The following is a 25408-nucleotide window of genomic DNA, read 5'->3' on the forward strand; positions in this document are numbered from 1 at the left end:
CATTAAATTCCCAGTTTATTTTTGTTTGCAGCATTTCACTGTCCTACTGTTTTACTCATATCTTTCTAGAATCTGGTTTTTTTTTAATTTGGGGTACCTTAGAACCCCCAGACCACCTGAGGAGAGCCATTACACACACACATAATTTTTACACAATTTCAGTGATTTCTTGGTTTCTAAGGATAGAACTAAACTGATCATACTGACTTTGTTTTGTGCAATTAGATTTGAAATTATATTCTTTCAATTATAGGGTTTTAGAATCTGCCGATTTGACAGCCAATCAGTGTTTTGATGGTATATGTCATTCAGAGCACGAGGACAGCTTTCGGACTCTTTCAAGTAAGGACAGTTTTTAATGTTAACAGTTTAGTCTTTGCTAACTGAAATGGCTTTATCAGTATTAGTTCTCTTTTTTAATATCTTCCCATCTCTGCCTCTCCTTTTTTGTTAAATCCATATTCATTGTAAGGAACAGGCTAAATCTATATCTGTGTCCTATGTAAAGGTAAACATTATTTCTCCCTGAATTGTATAATTGCATTTTCAAATTGGAATGGTAGGGATTACTTGATTTGTGATATATGTAGTATTTATGTATGTATGTTTACATTGTGTGTATATATGTATACGTGTGTATGTGCGTATATTCATTAAAATTCTGTATTTCCTAGGCAACCACTTTGCTTCTCAGTTTCTAAAATGAACAATGGTTGTTTTTGTTGCTTTATTTCAAAGAGCTAGATTATTTTTTGATCATACATATTTTAGAAATACACCTGGTTCCCAGTCTTTATCAAGTTCATCAAGTTCCTAGTTACAAGATCTTAAACACTTAGTTCTGTATTTATATTATTGCCTGCCTGAATAGGTGACTATTCAAATCTAAATTTAAATCTTACAGATTTTCTCCTTTACCATTTTGCTTTAATATCTAATGGTACTTTCTGGGGCCTAGAATCTATGTTATGTTTTTATCCCATATTTATTTTTTCAGTGTAACTCCTTCCCTTATGATATAAGCTATTTTAAGAGTATTTTCTCTTTCTATACCAGTAATGATAAGCATTAAAATTAACATGTATTGCTTGGTTTAGGTACTAAGTGCCTAATCCTAACAGCACTCCTTTGAGGTTGAAATTATTTTGTCCCTTTTACAGAAAGGAAACTGAGGCTTTGAGTGATAGGGGTCATGTAATTCGCCCAGGGTTACTTAGCTATTAACTAATAGCAAAGTCAGTCAGATTCAAGTACAGCTTATTTGATTTTTTTTTTTTTTTTTTTTTTACATATTTTAAGTTTATTTCTTTATTCTCTCTGCCTTAAAACTCTCCACATTTCCTAGCACCTTGGTGATGGCATTTTAGCCTGATCTGTGATTACTTAAACTACCATTAGCAGGTCAATTTACTTCAATTTTTGACAGTCATTTGTGGACAGCATAATTTGTAATTATACTTTTTGAAATCTCTTTTCTCCTTTTACAAAGATTTTTAAATTGTTTTTAAATTATAAAGTTAATACATGTCATAATATCAAGTTACACAGCTTCCCCATGCCCTTGTGCCCACTCCTGAGGTAATGTTAAGTTTAGTGTGGTTTCTTCAACACTTTCATGTTTATACAAATATACATACCTGTACATAGACAGACCTGACTTTCCCCTCTGTTTAAAATATTTATCAAAATGGAGCACTTGTGTGCCTCAGTTGGTTGAGCGTCCAACTCTTGATTTCAGCTCAGGCCTTGATCTCAGGGTTGTGAGTTCAAGCCTTGCGTTGGGCTCCATGCTGGGCATGGAGCCTACTTAAATTTAAAAAATGGGACCATACTATACGGTTGCTTTCTTTATCAGTGGATCATAGACCTTTTTATGGGCTAATCCATGTTACTCAAACTCATTCTTCTAATAGTGCACAGTATTTTATAATGTGACTCTAACATTATAAATCCAGCTATTTTCCATTTGATAGACATTCAGGTTGTTTCCAGTTGTTTGCTCTTAACAAATAATGCTTTAAAAACCATCCTTGAACAATTGTACATTCCTGCTTTTCTTTCTCTAAAATAAACTCCTAAAAGAGGGGTTGATAAATCAAAGCGTAAGCAGATCTTTTATTTTAATAGATGCTGTCAGATTATATGACAGAATGTCATAGGATTCATATGCAAATAGCAGTGTAGGAAAATGTCCTTTCCTCACACTCTCAGTGGTATTGGAGGTTACCACTATATGTAAATTTTGACAGTTTGGCAGATATAAGGTGATATCTTATTTAGTTTCCTTGAGTACTTGGAAACCTGAAAATACTATATATTTATCAACCCTTTTTACTTCCTCTTTTTTGAATTGTCTGTTCTTACCCTTTACCTGATTTTCTGCTGGATTTTTTAACCTTTCTTTTTTTTTTATCAGTTTGTGGGAGACCATGTATATATTTTACACTGATTTTCTTTTTATTTGACTGCTTTTATTGCCATTGTTTTCATTTAATGCAGAATGGCTGATATTAAGTAATCAGATTCATTGAAATTATACTTTGCCAGCTTAAGTTGTCCATTCAGGTTCTCTTGTCATGGATTCTTATGCCATTTATTAGTGATGTTGAGGAAGAAGGACAGTTTCATATGTTTGTATATGATGCCACATAAAATAAATTATAAAAACATACTGTACTACTATATGTAATAGAATGTAAGCTAAAGTAACTGCAAAATATGGATACTTTTTTAGTCTCAAATTCTTCATTTTAGAAAACACCATTAAAACTTATTACTATATTCACTACTTCTGCTTTCTTGTTAAAGTAAAATCCTATGTTAAGTGTTCATCAAGTCATCCTATTCAGTTTAGTAAGTTTATTATCTTATTTACTTCTCCCTTTGTTTCTTTCACAATGTGTTTTTTCCAAAATAATAAAAATTTTCAAACATACAGAAAAATTGAAACAGTTGTATAGTGAACACTAATATACCTACTACTTGGATTCTCTTTGCTCTGTCATATACTTTCTCTGCCTTTTACTCCATTAGTCCATCTTATATTTTGATATATTTCAAAGTAAGTTGCAGACATAAATACACCTCCTAAACACTTCAGAATGAATATCATTAACTAGAATTCAATATTTGTTGAGGATTTTTTAAATTTTTGGTGTAAAGTTATATGCAGTGAAATGGACAAGTTAAGTGTACCATTCCATGTGCTTTGGCTAATATATAAACCCGTGTAACTTAGATCCCTTTAAAAACCTAAAACATCATGCTTGTTGAAGGAGGTTCCCTCATGCTGCTTCCCAGCCAGTCCTGACCTCCACTCCAGCCCCATAAATTCTGATTTTTTTTGCACCATAGATAATTGTGCCTCTTCCAGAACTTCAAATAAATGGAATAATATATTATGTACTCTTTTACGTACTATAGGTTTGTGAAATTCATCCATATTGCATGTATTAGTAGTTCCTTTTTAATTCCTAGTAGTATGGTATGAGGTAGACATTTTTTTCAATATGAATTTCTAGTCATTGAAGCACCATTAGTTTCCTTTCTGTAAGATGACTTGGGTGTCTGTCAAAAACCAAGTGGGTATAAATGTGGATTTATTTCTGGGCTTTCCGGCCAGAAATACTTGGTAGTATGGTGTGAAGTAAGCATTTTGTTTCCTCATACTAATTTCCAGTTGTTGCAGTACCAGAGTTTTGCTCTCCCTTTGGATTGCTTTGCCGCCTTTATCAAAAATGAAATGCAGGTTTATTTCTAGGCTTTTTTTGTAATTCTGTTGATAGGTTTGTCAGTCTTTATGCCAGTATCATATTGCCTTGATTATTATAGCTTTATAGTAAGTCTTGAAGTCAGGTAGTATAAATCCTCCAGTTTTGTTCCTTTTTCAGGATCATATTTTATATTCTAGGTTCTTCACGTATTCACTTAAGTGATAGAATCTCTTGTCTTTTTCTGCAATAAAGCCTCCTCAATTTTGATTAGGATTGTATTGAATTTACAGATCAATTTGGGGAGAATTGATGTCTTAACAGTTTTGAGCCTTCCAGTCCGTGAGCATAGTAAATTTTACTCTTATTTGGATTTTCTTCAGTTCCAGTCAGCAATGTTTTATAGTTTTCAATGACACATGGGATTTTTAATGGATTTTAAAACTGTATAATTCTTCTTCCCTTCTTCCTGTAGGCTCTGGATCAGTATCACTATATGAGGTAGAAAGATGTCAGCAACTATCAGCTACAAGTAAGACCATGTTTCATTTTTGAAATGTGGGTATAATAGTGTGCATAATAAAGTCTATTGTTACCAACTGATTTGTTCCTATCTAATTTTGAGAGCAGATATCCATGAGAGCAAAAATATATCCCTATTTATATTTTATTTCCCTCCCTCATCCTAAGTGGCTTATATAAAATGGAACCCAGAAAGATACATGTTTTTACATTGACTATATAATTAAGTCACATATATGTAAGATTTATAAAACATATTCTATTTAACAGTGCAATGGGGCTTATTTTGAGAACATAAAATATCTTATACGACATAATTTTTATCTGTTCATGCTGTGCCCTTAGCTGTGTGCCCATAAAGGCGCTCCTTACAATATACCCCAAAACTTTGTTAGCAGTGATAGTAAATCTGTCAGATGCCCTCTTTCTGTTACTTCAGCTCAGATAAAAAAATTTAAGAACAAATATTTTTAAGCACAAGTCTATTAAATGAAATTCTGTAATATACTCTTAAAAAATAGGAGTTTCTCATTATTTGAGAAATAACATATAATTATGAAATGGGAGAAAGCTCAAAGAAAGAAGCTTGTGGTGGTGTTATTGGAATAGGAAGTGTCAGTGTGTACTCATGGTTTTATACACAGATACAGAAGTCGATGCAAATAGGTCTTTGTATATATGTATTCATTCAAATACATATTCATATAGGTGCATGTGTGTAAGTATAGGTATGAACACGTGTGCATATATACCCTATCTCTGTCCAGTTAAAGGGCTTTGAAATAATGGCACGTCCCAGTAGCAGTGAAGGCACCTGGTGCACAAATCTTGGCTTATAAATAATACTCCCCCTTAAAAGGAGTCAGGGCTGCTTATAGAAATAGCAGACTCCAGGATTGGAACAGGAGAATTATAAGATGAGTCTGGAACATCTTGTGCCAGAAAGTAAAGAAGTTCTCAGTTAATAATGGAGCATGTCAAATTTGATACAATATGAGCATTAAAATAAAAAAATACTAGCGATGGAATAAAACTGAATAAAGTAGTAATCCATTGGTCCATGTGGGTAGTAAATAAGAGAACAAATGAATGAATAAATAAGTGAGATTAAATGGAAAGCTCTTAGTTACAATAGAAAGATGACTAGTAAATGTAAAAGGAATGATGAAGTTAGGGAAGAAAATCATTTTGCAACCATGATAGTAATAATTGATTTAGTTGTAAATCATCAGTAGGTCCTAAACTATCAGGATCCTAAATGTTTACTGAGGAGTGGGATATTTATATTTCTCCATGTACTTTCTTATTATAAAGGGGAAAATAATAAATTTATAGTGGAGAGATCTGCTGAGTACCACCATAACCAACTGAGCAAAGTTACCATTCCCAGGAGTGAAAACACTGATAAAATATATACCTCTTAATACGATACAGAGAAGGACAATTGTATCACTTATTGTATAGCATACTGCCAAAAATGCATGATCTGTATCTGATCATGAGCAGAACCAGACACACCCAAATAAATGGCCTCTACTCCTCAAATATTATCAATGTCATGAAAGATAAAGAAAAGCTGAGGGGCCGTTCTACATTAAAGGAGTCCAAAGAGACAGGAAAAATAATTGCAATACATGGTTCAGGATTGGATTCTGGACCTGAAAATAAAATTCTGAATAAGAACATTATAAGGGGGGGACAGATGGAGAAATTTGAATAATGTCTGTTGATTCAGTGATAATTTTACATCAGTATTATAGGTTCTGAAGTTGGAAATTGCACTGTAATAGGACAATGAAATTTCTTGTGAAATACACACTGAGATATTTAGGGATAAAGGAGCATGATATCTGGAAATTATTTTCAAATGATTCATATATATGAATCTGTAAGGAGATACATATGGAGAGAGAGCTAAAGACATGATGATGATAAATGCGGCAAAATATTAACAAAGCTGACAATATAACTTTAAATAATTCAATTCTGTATCTGGTTTGGGGAGTTTATATTATGAATATTCTTATTCTTGTAGATTATTCTAATTAAAAATTCTTTTTAGTACTTACAGATCATCAATATTTGGAGAAAACCCCAATATGTGCTATTTTGAAACAAAACGCTCCTCAACAGTATCGTATTCGAGCAAAATTAAGGTCATATAAGCCGAGAATACTCTTTCAGTCTGTTAAACTTCATTGTCCTAAATGTCATGCACTGTAAGTATTTTCCATAATAAAATGGAAGTTTCTATTTCATAATGTTTATGAATATACATTTTCAGATATATCAGTTTAAGTCCTGGCAGTGAGTAAATTATGACTTTGTGTATTGTATTTTGAAACAGTGGTAACTTTTTTTTGTTTTATTATGTTAATCACCATACATTACATCATTAATTTTTGATGTAGTGTTCCATGATTCATTGTTTGCGTATAACACCCAGTGCTCCAGTGGTAACGTTTTTAAGAGAAAATACTAAAATCTTAGTAAATCGTTCTGATATTTCTTAGTAATGATAAGTAGGTGCTTTTTTGCAATCTGAAATTCAATTTAGTAGCTCTGATACATGCAAACAAATAATAAACTATAAAAATATTTGAGGAGGGACACCTGGGTGGCTCAGTCTGTTAAGTGTCTGCCTTCGGCTCAGGTCATGATCTCAGGGTCTTGGGATTGAGTCCTGTGTTGGGCTCTCTGCTCAGTGGGGGTGTCTGCTTCTCCCTCTCTCTCTCTCTGTGCGCTCTCTCTCTCTCTCAAGTAAATAAGTAAAATCTTAAAATATATATATATATTTGGGGAGACTTTCTCTTCACAAAAAAACTTGAAAATAAACCTTTAATAACTAAAATTTTTAAATAGAGAATTCTGCTTAGATGAAATTTTTTTTTTTTAAGATTTTATTTATTCATTTGAGAGAGAGAGAGAGAGAGAGAGGCAGAGAGAGCACACACAGGGGGAGAGGGAGAAGCAGACTCCCCGCTGAGCTGGGAGCCCGATGTGGGGCTCGATCCCAGGACCTGGAGATCACGACCTGAGCCGATTGCAGATGCCTAACCATCTGAACCACCCAGGTGCCCCTGGATGAAATTTCTAAGTAAGTGTTAGAGAAAGCCTTGTTGGCAATACTTCTGTCTTATAATATGTTAAATATAATTTAAATTTTTATTAATCATTGAGAATTCTCAGTGCATCAGACTTCCAAACATCAATTATTATATATATAAATAAATTTATAAGACATTAGAATGAATATGTATTATTAGCTCAAGACATTCTGAAATTATTTTTAATCTCTTTTCCTTTTTTTATACAATTTGTCTTTCCTCTAAATATATAATGTGTAAATAAAGTACATTTCCATTTTAAAGTACTTACTTGTGTGTGCACATCTGTGTGTACACTAATACTAATGTATGTATATTTTCCCCTCCAAAATCTAAGTATGGTACTGTTTGTAGAGATTTTTGATCATCAAACCTTAAATAAAATGGGGGACCATCTGCTACCCATTTGAGCTAAAATGGTAGTTGGAATTAAGATATAAAGACAGATATCAGGTACTTGCTGAAGTATTATTAAATTACAGTTTGTCAAATTCTCTAAAGTCATATAGCTTTGCCAAACAAAGCCATCCTCTCTGAGCATTTTTTTAAACAAATAAAATCTTCTCAGAAGGGTTAAGAGGTGTTACCTAAAGTTACACCAGCTGGTTGGGGACAGAACCAGGATAAGGACATAGACCTTTTGATTCCAGATCATGCCATTTCTATTGCATACATACTTTACCAGGTGACTTTTTAAAATTATTATTCTAAGTTAAAAGTAATCAAAGAGAATGTTGATTTGTAAAGTAGGTCCCCTATGAAAGGGGAATTACTTAGGTGGTAAGTGGATATTGAATGGGCAGCTGTCTTTTTTTCCCCACAGAGAAGTTTAACATTCTATACAAGAGGAGAATTAATTGGTGCTAGAAATAGTTATAAGATCCTTGGTATCACAAAACCAGATAAGGAAATTCCTGGCAGTTAATGTAATTATGGTATGGATCTACTTAGTCATGAAGTATCATCAAATACCTTTTTTGTTGAATAAGAGTCATTTAATCTGCAAAGTGAACTATCTCCATATTTTAAAATAAGTAGCTGGCTCATCAGCATATAAACAATTTTTTTAAATTGGATAATTTGTTAAATTTGATTTTCTAAGCTTATACCAATTGTTTTGTATTTCATTGTCAATGATTTTAGGCAAGAAGTTCCACATGAGGGTGATTTGGATGCAATTTTACAGGAGGGTGCAAGTAAAACCCCAGATATCAAACTACAAAATACATCATTATATGATTCGAAAATGTGGACCACTACAGATCAAGGAGAACGAAAAGTTGCTGTTCATTTTGTAAAAAATAATGGTATTCTTCCACTTTCAAATGACTGTCTGATTTTGATAGAAGGTAAAGTATTTTAATTACTGTTTTACTAGAATACAGCTTTTGCTTATGTCTTTCTCTGATTAATGATTGTTAAATATATTTTAGGGGCAACCTAGGACATATAAAGTCAAAATGTTATTTTAACTTCCGTAAAATGGAATATATTATATATAACGGGTAGATTTAAATATATACATATACACATACATAAATTAATCTGAATGACATTTTGAAGTTATACATTGAACTCAAGTGTTTGCATTTGTCCACCTTTTTGGATATAATCTTAATGAGATTCAAGCTCATTGTGGAGCTGAGTATTAATCAAGAGGATGCTTGTTAGGTACAGTTGCTGCTGTTTTGGCCTCTGGATGTCACTGTTGTTCCATAAAAGTAGAATGAAAGTCATCTATTGATATGTAAGTCAAGGAAGGGACCCTTGAAACAAGTGAAGATAACTCGACATATGTCTTCAAAGAATGAAACTGAGTCATATTTATTTTTGCATTTCCTTTCCACTTTTGTCTGATTTTATTCTGATGTTTATCACATATATATACCACATATTTTTTCCCATGCCAAATTTAAAGTTTCATTATTTTCCTTGAGACTTTTCTTCCTTGAGAACATTCCATAATAAAAGTAGAACATCATCTTTAATTTGCAGAGAAATCTTTAGTTTCATTTTATAAATGAACTGATCTATTACAGTGGATTATGATCATTTTTATTACTCACATTTTTCTGTTTATAAAAGTAATATGTAATTGTTTTAGTGTATGTGTGTGTATATATATATACACATATATATATGAATACACATGAATATTACCATTGGTATTATTTTCATGAACATCTTTTATTTTAACATATTTATGGTTTACCAGAAATGATTTTCATTTCTATGTATTTAATTACAATAATCCTATTCAGCTAGTACTATTATAAGCTGTTTTTTATACATGAGAAAACTGAATCATAGAGAAGTTTTAGGTCTTTCCCAGTACAGGTAGAAGTGGAACTGAATTGTTCCCTGTTTTTTTTTGACATAGTAACTCTACAGTGAACTTTATCTTCCCTCTGGATGAAGTGTAGTTAGGGGGGCACAAGGAATTAAGTAAATGCCCAATTACTTTCCAATAAAGCTGTCATAGTATTCATATGCTTTAGTAGCATATGAGATTATCTGTCCCCCCAACCTCATCATCATATACTAGCACTTAAGAAAATTTGTCCACCTTGGTGAGTGAAATGTGGTATCTTATTCCATTAGCAATATTTTAATCTCTACCAGGAAATAGATATAAAAACAAAACACACAGACACATGCACACTCAAAAAATGGAGTAAGACTGTTTGTGTGCTCTAAAAACAAAATAAAGCCCTGGACCTATCAGGTTCTGTAAGAACTGTCCTTGTAGGGCCAGCTAAGAGGATATCAAGTATAACATAGGGTTCTCCTATGTTACACAGCCTCCCACAATTCTGTGATGAAGTCAATCAAGTTAAACTTAAGGGTTCAAAAGAAGCTTGAAGAAGTACCTTTAGCTCCTGATCCTATCTTTAATTACCACTCATCCCACAAACTTTCAATCTCATCTACGATTTCTCAATTCTCATTCCACCCTCCAGCCATATCAAACTGGTGGCAGAAATATCTACCCTAAACCCAGGATATTTCTCTGTGCCTCTTTGCCATTCCATTGCTGTTCTGAGAATTTTTGCTCTAGTACATGTTGAGAAGTAACTCAGTAATTCCTGTTACTCAGCGATTCATGTGAAATACTTAATGAGCATCTACACATACGAAGCAGTCTTCTGATTCACCAGGCAGATTTGAGTGGTTCTTATTGCATAGCGTATGAACTTTCAGTAGATCACTTTTCTTCTTGTATTATATTTGCATTATATCTGTCTGTTTATAGATTTGTTTGCTTATTAGAATGTAACTGCCCTAAAGCGCAGGATACATGTTTATTTTAATCTATATATCTTCAGCACCTAGGGTAGGACAACAGGCATGCAGCTGGTTCTCAGTAAATATATATTAAGTAAATAAGTATATCCAGAGTAATAACACTTTTTAATGAAAGTCAATGAAAATATATCTGAAAGCACTTTAAAATTTAAAAGTGTTCCATCAAAATGCAAGCTATTTTTATTTTATCGTATTTCTGAGTATTATAACCATAATAAGAGCTAGAATCTAACTGCAGTATGACATGGCAGAACTGTGGTTTCCACAAAGTTGTGCAAAGAGGAATGGGACCCGGGCAAGTTGCTGTCCTTACCAAGATTTATCTCCTTTTTCTGAATAAATACTCCTTGGATTGTTTCAAGACTTTGGTTAATTTCTAGAGTTCCGAAAACAAATTTGACAGTTTTGGCCAATGTTCTTTTTCCTTTTATGGAGCAGTGTATTTTTGGAAGTCCTTACTCTGCTGTGCTGGAAGTGCTCCCCCTCACAATTGAGTTTAACATTACAAATTTTAGGAAGTACACGAAAGTATTTTTATAAGTCGTATTCTCTTTCCTTGGAGAGGAAGAATTATCAATCTAGGTGAAAAATACACCAGAAAAGGTACCAGTAGGTTTGAGTGATTAGAATACTGCCTTCTGGTAGTAGTGCACCACTGGGCATCCTCTTTCTTCTCAGCCCACATGACGGCTTTTAATGGCCACTTTGTCACAGAATTGGAAGTATTGAGGATTTTTCAGGAAAAACGAACAAACACTATACATGAATTATTATTATCTGAACTGTTTGCATCTGTACTTATTTATTTCACAGAGAGAGATAGTGAGGGCAGGAACACAAGCAGGGGGAGTGGGAGAGGGAGAAGCAGGCTTCCCACGGAGCAGGGAGCCTGATGCAGGGCTCAATCCCATGACCCTGGGATTGTGACCTGAGCTGAAGGGAGACGCTTAACGACTGAGCCACCCAGGCGCCCCCTTGCATCTGTATTTAAATATAAAGTTGACCTGAAAGTTTAAAAGATTTATTTCGAACTCAAGACTACATTTACCTAGACATTATTAGTGTGTATAGCAAATTTAATAATGAGAATCCTGTTATACTTTGGCTCTCAATTTTATTTTCTTTTGAATACTTAACCAAAGTGTTCTGGCATAAAAGAGCAATTTGTATAAAAATTTAGGAAAATGGTTAAAATTTCACAAGCCTTGTATTTTGCTCAAGTCTCAGCATTTTTGTGCAGTGGTTTCTTAAATCAGGGCAGGATACTAAGTTTACAAATTATGTATTTTACAATAAATGTATTAATCATCTAAATTCATGCCTTCATTGTCTTTTTCTTTCATTCCCCTTAGTCTTTTACTATACGTCATGTGTTACTTAATAGACACTCGATCTTGCCTTCATTATATTTGTACTACTTGAAGGATTTATTTATTCTTTGTTAATAGGAGGTACACTTGGTGAAATCTACAAACTTGCAAACAAGTTTCATAGTGTAATTCCTGTGAGATCTGGCCATGAAGACTTGGAAGTCCTTGATCTTTCAGCACCATTCCTTATACAAGGAAAAATACATCACTATGGGTATGCTTTCAAATCTGGGAATTTTGGGAATTAAAAACTGCATAGCAATAATTTTTATTATTTTATCCTAGTAGTAGCTATATAGTCAATGGATACCAATTTATATGTACTAGATTTTTGTGGTATATATTTATTCTTTTGGTAGCATATGTATCAACTACCTACAATGTGCTAAGTATAAGGCTAACCCAGGGGCTAATATTCGTTTGTTTTCTTTCATAAAGATTTAGATAATAGTACAGAGAAAGGTTCAGAGCTGTATCCTCATAAAAGTTAAGTGATTGAATTCCAAAGTTTCTGTGCCAGGAAGTTACAGAGTAGTTGGCACTGAGGAATTGGAAGATAATCAGAATATATTAGAAACAGGCATGCATTTCAAGAAATTTGTAGTCTCTCTTGTACTTTTTTAACTTTATGGTTTCTTTTATTTTACAAATTTTTAAAATAGTAATATGATTATATTTATCAAAATGCTTGTGAAATCTTAAAGATTTTGCTTACTTAGGTTTTAGTTACTTTATTCAGATTTCTGGACCTGATTCTTTTTAAACAGAATTTAAACTAATGCTTCAGTTTCTTTAACAGTTATACATCTCTTACGGTTTTTTATTTCTTGAATCTATTTTATTAATGGATTTTTTTTTAGAAAAGTTTTCATCTCTTATGTAAATTTAAATTTATTGACATAAAAGTGTTTATAGTACTTTTGATGATTTTTAAATCTCCACCTTGTTCATGAATCCACTTAATATTATTTGCACCTTTTTTTTTTACCTTTTTTGCCAAAGCAACTAGATTTGTTCTGATACTCGCTATTGTTATATTATTGTTCATATCTTTATTTTTTGCATTTATTTTTTTTAGGTTTCCTTGGCTTTTCTTTTTTTATCTTTATTTTCTGCATTTACTTTTTTTAGGTTTCTTTGGTTTTTCTTTTTCAAACCTTTTTAATTGAATGCTTATCTCACTTATTAATTTTTCGTATATTTTTTAATATTTACATTTAAGCCCATAATATTTCCCCGAGAAAATGGCCATAGCTTTAACCCAGGATTTGATAGGTAGTGGTGTTTGTTCTTTTTTTTTTTAATCTCTTCTAAATGTTTCCTAATTCTCATTATGATTTCTTCTTAGGCCCATGAATTATTTAACTGTGTTTTGAAGTTTTCTCACAGACGCATTTTAGGTTCTATACTTTTTTTGTATTTTATTTTATTTTTTTAAAGATTTTATTTATTTATTTGACAGAGAGAGACACAGCGAGAGAGGGAATACAAGCAGGGGGAATAGGAGAGGGAGAAGCAGGTTTCCCCCGGAGCAGGGAGCCCGATGCGGGGCTCGATCCCAGGACCCTGGGATCATGACCTGAGCTGAAGGCAGACGCTTAACGACTGAGCCACCCAGGCGCCCCTTTTTTGTATTTTAATTAGATTACTTTTTAACCAAATAGCTTGATATATATCATAATGATTCTTTGAGATTCATTTAGCTTTGCTTTATCCCAAAATGTTTGTTCAGATTTTGTATATATTGCCTATATTTTAAAAAGAACATGTATTCTTTAATAGCTGTGTTTAATGTTTAATAGTGTTTAGTTATGTCCGTTAGACAAGCTTGTTAATCATATTCAAAACTTCTTTTTCCTTTGTAATTTTGTCTGTTTAATCACTTAGAGAGTGTGCTTAATGTCCTCTGTGGTGGTATGTTTGTGATCTTTTATTCTGTCAGTATTTGCTTTGTATATTTTGAGGCTCTTGATGGTTTGCTTTCATGTTTCTTTGTTGTTACATTTTAGGAAGTCTCATAAATAAATAATTAGGACTAGATTTTAGTTTTTTAATAGATGAGTTTAAAATATGTTAATTACTGATATATTTAGGTTTTATTTCTATGTTTTATGTTCTGCACTCACACGTCTACTCTTTCCCCTTTTTTTGTTATTATTTAGCTTATTTTTTTCCTCTAGTCTTCTATTGGATTCATTTATAAAAATGTTCTTAATTTTCCCCTTTTCCCACTTTTACTGATTTGGAAGTAATGAATTCTGTACTTAATTTTTACTTGTTACCCTTATATTTTAATTTGTATACTTAATTTTTAGCTTGCATACTTGCTTTATCAATGTCTAGAGTTAATATCACAGCCTGTTTTTAAGGAAATAATATGTCTTCATTCTATTGCCTTTTTCTGTTAAAGAAGAAGTATCTATGTATTTGAAGGGTGGAAGAGGAGAATATTTAATATAGGGACCCTCTGTTTTTCGCCAGATTAGAAATGAAAAGGAGTCTGCATGAACCTTTGGACATTGATTTTTATATTTTTATTCAAGTATATTTTCTTATCAACATCTAATCTTATGATGATATAAAAAATAATTACTTGTACTTAAAGTATGTTTGTATATAAATCAAAATACCTATACTAAATAACGTGCATTTTTAGTATATTTTATAGTTTCAGATTGACTTATATTACAAAAGATAAGTATAATATTAGGCATTATAAATTGTGAACCTCTAAATATGTGTTCACTGAATATATTATTCAAAGTCTTGCTAGTACCGACTTCCTTATTGAGAATAGTTTTCTCCTATTGGTTATATTTACTTAAGACCTTAGCTGTTATCACAGAGCCATCAAATGAAAGAGTCCTCAGAGATGTCTCTTTCAACTTTCTCGTTTTGCCAACAAAATCAGCCAAATTAATTAACAATGTGAATCTGGACCCTCTCTCTTGTTCTCAACTTAGTTGTTTATTCTGAACCATACTATCTTTTTGATTGCTTCTGTTGTAAAAAGCTTATTTTTTTTACAATTCTGCTTGTAATATGTGCATTACAATATGAAAGGTGCAACACTGTTGTTTAATAATTAACTTCAAACTGCATGTTTGAACAGTGAAGATAAGTTATAATTAAATGTTATAATAATTATTTTTAAATGCCTATGGTTTTTTTCTGTCATTAATTTCAGATGTAAACAGTGTTCTACTTTGAGACCAATAAAAACTCTAAATTCCCTGGTTGATAAAACACCATGGATTCCTTCTTCTGTGGCAGAAGGTTAGCAAATTTCTGTGTCCTGCAACTATAACTGTGTTCGTATAAGGTCACCTCACTGATTCTATTTCAGTTGTTGATATTGTAAAACCAGAGCAAAGACTGAGCTAAAGTTTAAACTTTACTTAAAACAGTTCACGGTGATTATAATAAAAGTATAAAGTGAAGTTTAAAATGTTTGAAAACTTGCTTCCAGGATCTGCCAGTATCTTTAATCATTACAATTTAATGTTCAATAATTTGTTTTAGTAGTGATTATTAATCATAAATACAGATTCTGAAAAATCCCTCCAGTTCACAGTATTTTTGTATTAAAAACAGTTTTAGAGATGGCTTTTACAGCTCTTTACCCACTACACATCTTTAGCTGGAATAATAAGAAACTTTTTATATCATATTCTTTAACTGTGATCATCCAGCACTGGCTTAAAACTCTGTCATTGACAGGGGACTCATTACATTGCAAGGCAACATACCCCTTAATTTTTAAGTAGTTCTTAGTGAAGCAAAACTACGGACCACATTCTGTCCACTAGAATTAGAATACATGCCTTCTGTAAGATTAACAGGCTTTGCACATTTGAAGGTATCTGTCAAACCTTCACTGAGTCTTTATTTTTCCAACTAGGCACCCTCACTTCATTTGGTATTTTCCCACATTCCCTACTATTTTGTTTTCCTCCTTAGTAAACATTTCATTTTACCAATGTTCTCAAAGTTTGGCATTAAAAGCTGCAAATAGGGCTGCAAATGTTGGACAGTTCAGAATATAAAGAAAACCTTTATTTCTCTAAAATTGGACACTTTGCTTCTACTAGCCTGAAAATTTTATTGTATCGATATTTATTTTTGTACTTGGTTTTGTTTTTTTTTTTCTTTGCAATCTAACTGTATGATACTGCTATCTCATATTTTGTTTGTGGTCCAGTGAAATTCCAGGTTCCTTTCATTTGAGCTCCCTGCTTTCCAGCGTGGTCTCCCCATCCCATTCTTAATGGAATTCTTTGTGTGTGTGGTCCCTCAGGGTAGATTTTACATTCACCCTTCTTGGTATTAGCTCAGTTTTAACCTATGGAGACCTTTAGAATCCTACAAATCAAGTCCTCTGTATTAACAATTTTTGTCATGTCTGTATGCCCTAATTCATTTCTCTGTACTCTGATTTATTCTTCTTACTTGTCCCTTAATTAATCCTTTTAAATATGGATTCCACAAATGAAAGACAGTATTTCATTTTATAAACATATTAAATGTCTCCCATTTCCAAACACAAAGTACCATTTTAACCTATGAATTTTCATATCATTTAATATCTCTTTAATTTCTTCTTCCTCATCTTCTGACATTTTTGTCCATTCAACTAGATGATATCTTAAAAAATAAGTGATCCTTATATTTATAATACAAAGGGGAGAGATGTTACAAAATCATAAATTTTTTTAGAACATTCTGGTATTTTAATTTTGTCTTTTATGAGGCTAACATGCAATGAATTGTAGTACATGAATGAGTTTTTATGTTTTCTATCAAGTTATCAACTCATTTTAAAGATACATTATATTAATATTTCATCAATGCTCATGAGTCATTGCCGCTATTTAGGTATAGTGTAATGTTCTAAAATGAATCTGCTAAATGAGTTTAATATATATTGTTATTGGAGAACAAAAGGCATATATATAAGTTGTTTATCTTAAATTATTTTAATAAACAAAACTAACAATATCATACAACAATTTTTACTTTACTTTGATTTTATGGAATAGAAGATTCATATGGTTTGATCTTTTTTCCCTTCACTAGTACTGGGTATTGTACCCCTTCAACATGTGTTTGTAATGACATTTACTCTTGATGATGGAACAGGAGTATTGGAAGCTTATCTCATGGATTCTGTAAGTAACAGAGGTAGTGTAGATATTTCTAAGTAAAATATTTTTTTAATTTTAATGTATTTATTCATTCCTACTTTATTACTGAGAGGATTTAAGACAACTTAAAAAAATAAAATGCAAGCACATAAATTAAGGTGTCTGTATATTTATCCTGTTTTGATTTGACTCTAAATTTAATATCCATGTAATGATAAATTGAAGAATAGGAATTTGAGGAGAGACTCTTCAGTTTTGCTCCAGGAGCCAAAGGCAGAGGTGTGAGCACACCTTCTGTCTAGCAGCATTTCACTAGGTTTTTGAAGTCTCCACATTTCCATATTAAAGGGAACTAAATTACTTTGGAAGGTCGGTGGCTATATTGTGTGAAGCTAGGGAGCTATCCATAAACCTCCCTCATTTCTAACAACAGTTCCAAGCTTGGGGGTTCTCAGTACCACCCTTAAGTTTTGATAATCCACTAGAAAGACTCCCAGTAACTTCCTATAAGTTATAAATGCTATTACGGTTTATTACACCTAAAGGATACAAATCAAAATCATCCAAGGGAAGAGCTGCATAGGGCAGAGTCCAGGAAGTTCCAAACATGGAGCATCCAGTTGTCCTCTTCCCATGGAGTAGCAGACAGTGTTACCAGCCTGATAATGATGTGTCACAGTACACATGTATTGTGTATTGAGAGCCAGGGAAGCCTCACTGAGCCTTAGTGTCTAGAGTTTTCACTGGGGCTCTGTCATGTAGTCATGGTTGACAGCCCATATGGCTGATCTCAGTTTTCAGCCCCTCTGAAGATCAAGCTAATATCACATTCCCCAACCTCCGCACCCTGTATCTCTAGTGTGACAAACAAGGACATTCCTAACAGGCATATTCGAAGGGCTTAAAGATTATTTCCAGAAGCCAAGGGCAGATGCCAGATTTCTGTTAGTGGTAAGGTCGAATTTTTTTACTGCACACATTGGGAAACAATCTGGGATAAGGTTGAGAGAATTTTTCCTCCCACCTAAACAATTCATTTGTCCATTTATCGAATAAATATTTAATGAGCACCTGCTGTGTGCTAGGTACTGTTGTATATGATGGGGTTATAGCAGTGAACAAAGCAAACAAAATCCCTTCTTTCAAGAAAGTATAGTATAAACTGATAGAGGAAAGAAAAATAAATATACAACATATGTTATACTCTTTTAAACTTAACACTAGATTTTTTCCTATACACAAAGAGAATGATAGACCTCACTCTTCTAAATACCATTATTCTTACTATCATTAAGTCAGAGCAGTTAATGGGATTTTTTATATGTATATCTCAATACTGTTTTTAGATTAAAGTAGTAAATCATATTTTAAGAGTTCAGACTAGAACTCTGAATTCTACAATCTTGATAGAATAAAATAGTCTAGATTATTTTAATTAGATAATATTGAAATACTTTTCATATTAATTATGACTTTAAAAAAAAGATCAACTTCCGGGGCACCTGGGTGGCTCAGTCGGTTGAGTATCTGCCTTCAGCTCAAGTCATGATCTCAGGGTCCTGGGATCGAGCCTGTTGTTGGGCTCCCTGCTCAGTGGGGAGTCTGCTTCACCCCCTCCCCCTTCTTCCCCCCTCCCCCTGGTAGTGCTCTCTCTTTCTCAAATAAATAAAATCTTTAAAAAAAAAAAAAAAGATTAATTTCCTTTTTTCTTCTATAATTTTTTTTAAGGACAAATTCTTCCAGATCCCAGCATCAGAAATCCTAATCAATGATGGCCTTCAGCAGAGTATGGATATGATCTTGGATATGTTTTGTCCTTCAGGAATAAAAATTGGTAGGCAATAATATTTTTTAACAATCTCATCATTCTTTTTCTTGAAACAGTATTTAACATGTATCTAATCTGTAGACTTAGAGGTATGAAAATTTTGAAGTCTGAATCTAAATAAATTATTGTCTGATCTGCCTTTTGATGAAGACAATGGCAGGGAGAAAATAGTTAAGAATCATAGTTCCTGAAATGAAAAGATATTTAAATTTTTTGAAATGTAATAAAGGGGAGGCAGTTTTGATCACAAGGACATTTGATACTGTTTTTATGCATACAAACATTTGAAATTTTGACAAACATTTTCTATAACAGGCTTCATTTAGCCAGTTTAATTCATTCATGAATTTCTGTTCATATTATTAATATCATAATATTAACTAGTTTCAGGTTTTATGCATTTTTATTTTACTAATTGTTTTTTATCAGCTGTAGTTGTCTGGATAACATTTGATTCATCAACCAGATGTTCAGGTCAAATTGTATCAATTACATCTACTGCCACTGACTTCCTTTTGTGGCCATTATTTCTGCTTACATTGAAATTTGAAGACCTCAATCATAGTAAGACAGTTTGATTCTTCTAACAATTTTTCATCAGTAACAAATTTTGCCAGCTGCAGGTTTAGCTGCTGTCAGTTTAATTTTTTTAGGTTATTTTTAATCGGCCTTTATTTTCCCCTGGTCAGTCTTTGAATTTTGTAACAATTCCAAAAAGATAGCTTTTATACATCTGTAACAAGGTTTAACTTACATACTTTTATTTGATGGCAGCTTTGATTTTGGTTTTAATTCTTTTGGATAGATTTCTTGAAATAAACGTCTCATTAAAAAGCACGGGTTTGGTAGGCTTTTGATACATGCTGCCAGATTGCTTTTCAAGAATATTTTACCTATTTATAGTTCTACCAGCAGTGGAGGAGAGTGCCTGTCTTGCTTGACTCTTGCCAATATTGACTATATTAAGTGACTTTTAAACTTGAACTTGAAGAAGCATTAAGAAACTTTTCTAGAAATATTAAATAGATTTATTGCTGTCATGACCGAAGCTTGGAAATAGCACCTACAGCTGCCAACATTGTCTGGACTCAGTGCCTGGTACCTGATGGGAGTTTCAGCTAGTCAGGTGTATAAGAGCCTGAGCTGATGTGAACCTCAGGTTCGGTTTCTTTGCAGTCAACCAAGAAAAAAAAGAAAAACAAACAAACAAAAAAACCTGGGGAGGTCAGCAGCAGGAAGAAAAGGAAGAAAAGTTGGGAATGAGATGGCTGCTGCCTTTGTTGTCAAACATTTGGAAAACCCTACATTTAATTATTGTTTTCTGTTGGAAAAAAAATCAAATTAGGATTGTTACAAAACAGTAACAAGAAACCAGTGTGTATTTGGAAGAGTAGATAATATTAAATTTGGTAAGTGTATTTACTTTTCAAGCTAAATTAAATTTTAATTTTTCTAGCTAAGCATTATGCTTAGATACATATTTCAGAGGTATTTGTTTAGTTTTAATGGTTAAGTAACATTTTTTTCTCATTTGTAGATGCATATCCGTGGTTGGAATGCTTCATCAAGTCGTATAATGTCACAAGTGGAACAGAGCAGCAAATTTGCTATCAGATTTTTGACACCACAGTTGCAGAAGATGTAATCTAATATTGTCATTCAGCTTAGCATATGTAAAATACTGTAATTTTAGAAAACATTATTTTCTGTGAGATTGTTATAAAACATGTAAAAGGTTTAACTATATAGTTTACCTTTCATTTTAACCACAGTGTAAATTTTTTTCACAAATAACATTGTGTTATCTTAATGCCTTCTTGTGAATAAGTTAAAAATGTTCCTTTTGCTCAAAATTTCCGGTATGGTGGCGGCTAGGGGCATAAAGGAGAAAGGGGAATAAAGAAGGACTGTCTTCATTTACCCCTTGCAGCCCTTTCGGAGAACCTGTTCTGTACCCTACACTAAAAATCACTTTCCTTGTTGTTTTTTCCATGTGTCAGCCACTAATTTGTCTGCCCGCCACCATCTGTGCTTGGCTTCTTTTCCTACCCTGGTTTTTATATCAGCATTGTTAATGATTTTAGCATGGGTATGGGGTTAGAAAACGTCCTTACGTTAACTCACTCAGCTTTTACTGAGTGCAAAGTATGTAACGGCTAGCGGTTTGGTTTTGCACAAAGGGATCTGCTTAAACAAGTAGTCTTGTGGAGAAGTGCTCTTCTGAGTGAGCTACAGCATACTTAACAGGAGTGGTTTACTTTAGGTGTATGTGGCAGAGTTGCTGTCTTCCGGTGCTATAGACCAATTTAGGATAAATCCATTTTCTAAGACCTGAATTGTGTGCTTTTGATTGCTTGTTTCTCTACATGATATTAGAAGTTATTGCATTGCACCTTGATCTGATAAAGCAGTCAGGTTTATTACAATGTTACTGACTTACATTACCCTTTTTTAATAGTCTTACGTAATATATATTTCAGACTGAACATGGAATGAGATATTAACTCAAAGAGTAGTCCGCTTTTTATCTGACAGTGTTTGTGAAATTTAAAATCATGAATATTCAGTTTTATACAAATACTTGTATATATTTGTATATATGTATAGACGTATGTATATTATTTGGTAAAGACTAAGACATACACATATGCCTAGTTCAGTATTAGTGAAGAATAAATTAATGTACATATTTCACCTGTTTTCTTTATTTGCCCTTTGTTGAGTTGAGGTGTGATTGGAGGCAAAGAATCAAAGCAGGAATGCCAATATAGCAGATACTTAAGACTGTCTATACAACAGGAACTGTGCAAAGCATTTAACATATATCTGAGTTTCGCAACAACCATTTTCCTGATAAAACTGAGGCTTGGTGAGCTTACTTCACGAAGTTCACACGGTTACTAAGTGCTAGTCAGTACGTGTGTTCTGGTAATCTGTGTTCAGAGGCTGCACTGCCAACCATGCCAGGATTCTGGGGCAACAAGCTAGCATGGGGTTTTCTGCAAATGAGTCCTCCCTTACGTATTTGAAGTAACATTGGAAACAGATTATGAGAGGAGTCAGTGTTATGTTTTCTTACACTCTCAAAAGGCTTTTAACATTTTATTGGCAAAAAAGGTTCAAATACTCGATTTCCTCTGCTCATAATAATTCCAAATTCTAGTTCCTGAGTACATTAGCCCATCCCCAGACCTAACTACCCATCTCCCATCACTGAATTACCATCTTGTCGGAGATGGTAGAAAAAGAGGCTGATGCTGCTGTTTTGGGTGTAAACTCTTAGTTCAAAACATCTTCAGGGAAAAGTTTTAGGAACCCTGTGAATGAACTGATTGATTTCAGTATCAATGGTATGCTGGGGATACGAAGGCCAGAGAGCCATTTTCTCTTCAGGAGGCACCGAGTCTAGAAGAGGAGGGGTCAGAAGGTACGTCAGGTCACAGTGCTGTCTCCAAGTTGATAAAATAAAACTCCTCACATGAATCTTTACTGGGATAGGTCATTGCTCTTTTCTCTTTTTTTTAAATAAACCCTCACATTGTCCTCATTTGTTTTTTAGCTTTTCAGCTTTGAACAAGAAGAGTTCTATTAATACCTAGTGTTTATCCAGTAATGATGTGTGCATCTTACCTTTATCAGGACCCGGGAAAGCTAGGAGAATTCTGTATCTGGAGCAACAAGTAGACAGGCATTCACTGTGCCCCGATTTGAGCCACGTCCCCTTTACTGTCCATGTGAATAATGGTAGCCTTCCTGTCAGATATAAAATTACATAAATTTAAGCATGTAGTTTGTGTATAGCCTTTTGCTCAAATTCCATTCTCTGCAGCATCCATTAGATACTACTGGATTGTCTCTTTAGCCCCTGCCCTGTTCAGTATGAGGAAGAGAAGGCATAGCTTAGAAAATCTGAGGCAGTCGATTACACAATAATGAAAAGTGCACTGCTCACATGCTCTTTCTGTCCCTGCACTCCATTATACTGCTTTATTTGAGGGAACTATACCGGCCGAGATGCAGTGCATAATTCCCCCTCCTCCCCCCTTTCTTTTTTTTTATACCAGGCCGTGTTGCACATTGGGAGTTGTTTCTGAATGAATATAGAGAGGCTGGTGTGAATGGAATAGAAGAAGCTGAATACACCTCTGTCTACCTGAGAAAGCAGTCTCCACACAATGGGGCACTGGCTACGCAGTTTCTGAGTCCATATAGTTCCTGGGCTGTAGCTACTTGCAGGTCACAGAGATGGGCCAGAATCTTTAACCAGCTGTGCTCGTCTGTTTCCAAAGTCAAAGCATGAGTTTGTCACTATTTGTGACTCTCAATCCAGCCAATTCTCTTCTACACTTTCTGGAAACTTTCCTTGGTATCTGGGGAAATAGCTGGATTCTTCTGATTATTTTCAGTGTTTTGAATTTTGACCATGTATTTCACCAAGTTTTGTTTTTATCCAGAATTCTTTTAAATAAAAGTAATACGTATTTGTAAGAACTGAAACAGCATGAAGTATATGAAGTTGAACTAATTCTTACTCTAACTAGTACCCCAGAGGAAACCACTTTTAACAGTTTGGTGTATAATTTTCCAGACTGTTTTCCCTAAGAATGGGTAAATATGTGTATGTATACTTTTTAAAAATAACATCATGCTATAAATATATTTCTGCAACTTTTGTCACTTTATAAAGTAGACCTTGTTCTTTATAACAATACATATAGAAGGAGAAACTTGTTTGTAATTACTCAGCGTAAGTAACTTTTTAGGGAATTCTCTGATTATTTCACTTTCTATTTTTATCTTGATTTTTGGTCTATTTAAGTGTTCTATTTCTTACTGTAAACAGTTTTGGAATTTTTTATAGGAATGTATGCATGTTACCTCTTTTGTTGACTTTATCGCCTTATAGTTATTCATAATAATATTTTATTATTATTGCTTTAGTCTGTGATTTGTCTGGTGTTATTTTCCCTTTAAATAAATCTGAAGCCCCTGGGACCTGGTTTCATTGTTTCTACTGGAGGTTCTTAGGTGATGAGAATTTTGAAGACCTGTCCAACTTTTAGTACAGATTAGGACTCTGCCACGACACAGTTGTCTTGAGATATTCTTTAATGCTTCAAAGGACTCATTGTAGAAAAAGAAGAATTTATGTTAATGTAAGAAAGGAGAATGCCTCCTGTAAGGCTTTTCATTACAAAAAAGGCTTTATGATGGCCATGATGAGTCACCCTAAAGTTCTAAAACATCATTAGAGGGGAAATAAAGATATGTCTTCCCGTGTTTGCCCTGCAGGATCTCTGGATGGCGTCAAAGCCTCCTTCCCACTCCAGGAAAAAGACCTAGTCAGCTGGTAAAATCTGGGCCTAGTAATCTTTCTTCTCTTCCCTCTGGTACTTGGAAATAGTATCAGAACTCACTAAACAGGAAGTCTGCAGTGTGCTCAGGTATGTGAGATCACATCTTCATTTGGCAGCCAGGGAATGAATCAGTAGCACCGTGTATTATTTTTCTCTGCAGTATTGTGATTTAAGAAATTTGAGATCACTTAGGGTTTCGAAGTGATGGTCATCTTACATGGAGATAAATGTCCTTCCATTCAGGACTGCATATGATGGATTGAGAACAGTGTTAGGTATCAATTACAGTGATAAGGATAATGCATTAATGTATATGGGAGCTCTCCCTCAGATGTGCCAGCTGGTGAAACATGGATAGTTCAGAGACTGTCTATTTTTTCCCCTTGAAATCTAGGCCATAAAGGCACATTGGTATAGCATGCACATGTGTGTGCACGTGTGCGTGCACATGCTTGGTTTTATTCTATGCTTTGAGTTCACTTTGCAGGGTACTATATTAGAATTTACCTGACAACCTAGTCCACAACTACCAAAGAAAGACATTTTTAAGACGTTTTCAACTTGTGTGAAAAGTTTCTTTCATTTCATCTGTTGACAATAGTCTGAAGATTTGGAGCATGTGTTCATTGAAAGCCTTCTTATCATCTATTAATATATTCCATCAAATATTGTTACAGTTTCTAAACAAGTACATTTTTTTTTCAAGATTTTTTATTTATTTATTTGACAGAGAGAGAGACAGCGAGAGCAGGAACACAAGCAGGGGGAGTGGGAGAGGGAGAAGCAGGCTTCCTCTGAGCAGGGAGCCCGATATGGGACTCGATCCCAGGACCCTGGGATCATGATCCGAGCCGAAGGCAGACGCTTAACGACTGAGCCACCCAGGTGCCCTAAACAAGTACATTTTTATATACAACCCTGAATCTCTGGTATATACCTTTTTTTTTTTTTTCCTATTCCTTCAGAATGATTTTTCCCTTCTTTGAAATATGAACTTGCAGATAAGTGTCAGTTTGTTTTTACATATTACTCTATTCCTCAGCAGATTTTTGTCCTCCATTGGA

The 25408-nt window shown here is 33.6% G+C and overlaps 1 protein-coding gene across 12 annotated transcripts in view; it reads left to right on the plus strand.

The window, feature by feature from the left end:
• Positions 1 to 25408, plus strand: part of POT1 (protection of telomeres 1) — a 120142-nt gene that overhangs the window by 57157 nt on the left and 37577 nt on the right. For 8 of the 12 annotated variants that reach the window (XM_081800154.1, XM_081800153.1, XM_081800161.1 and 5 more), the window contains 10 exons: positions 254 to 342; positions 4186 to 4242; positions 6295 to 6451; positions 8483 to 8688; positions 12094 to 12229; positions 15203 to 15291; positions 17092 to 17183; positions 18888 to 18993; positions 20164 to 20396; positions 20525 to 23982. In XM_081800154.1, coding sequence (XP_081656280.1) covers positions 254 to 342; positions 4186 to 4242; positions 6295 to 6451; positions 8483 to 8688; positions 12094 to 12229; positions 15203 to 15291; positions 17092 to 17183; positions 18888 to 18993; positions 20164 to 20351 — 1120 coding nt within the window. In that variant the 3' untranslated portion in view covers positions 20352 to 20396; positions 20525 to 23982. Of the gene's footprint in view, positions 1 to 253; positions 343 to 4185; positions 4243 to 6294; positions 6452 to 8482; positions 8689 to 12093; positions 12230 to 15202; positions 15292 to 17091; positions 17184 to 18887; positions 18994 to 19416; positions 19685 to 20163; positions 20397 to 20524; positions 23983 to 25408 lie in introns of those variants that run through there. The other 4 variants (XM_081800159.1, XM_081800158.1, XM_081800160.1 and 1 more) reach the window with 4 other exon arrangements.

Source organism: Leptonychotes weddellii, chromosome 12 (assembly GCF_054177405.1).
Source record: "Leptonychotes weddellii isolate Sample4059 chromosome 12, ASM5417740v2, whole genome shotgun sequence".
NCBI classification, from domain to species: Eukaryota; Metazoa; Chordata; class Mammalia; order Carnivora; family Phocidae; genus Leptonychotes; species Leptonychotes weddellii.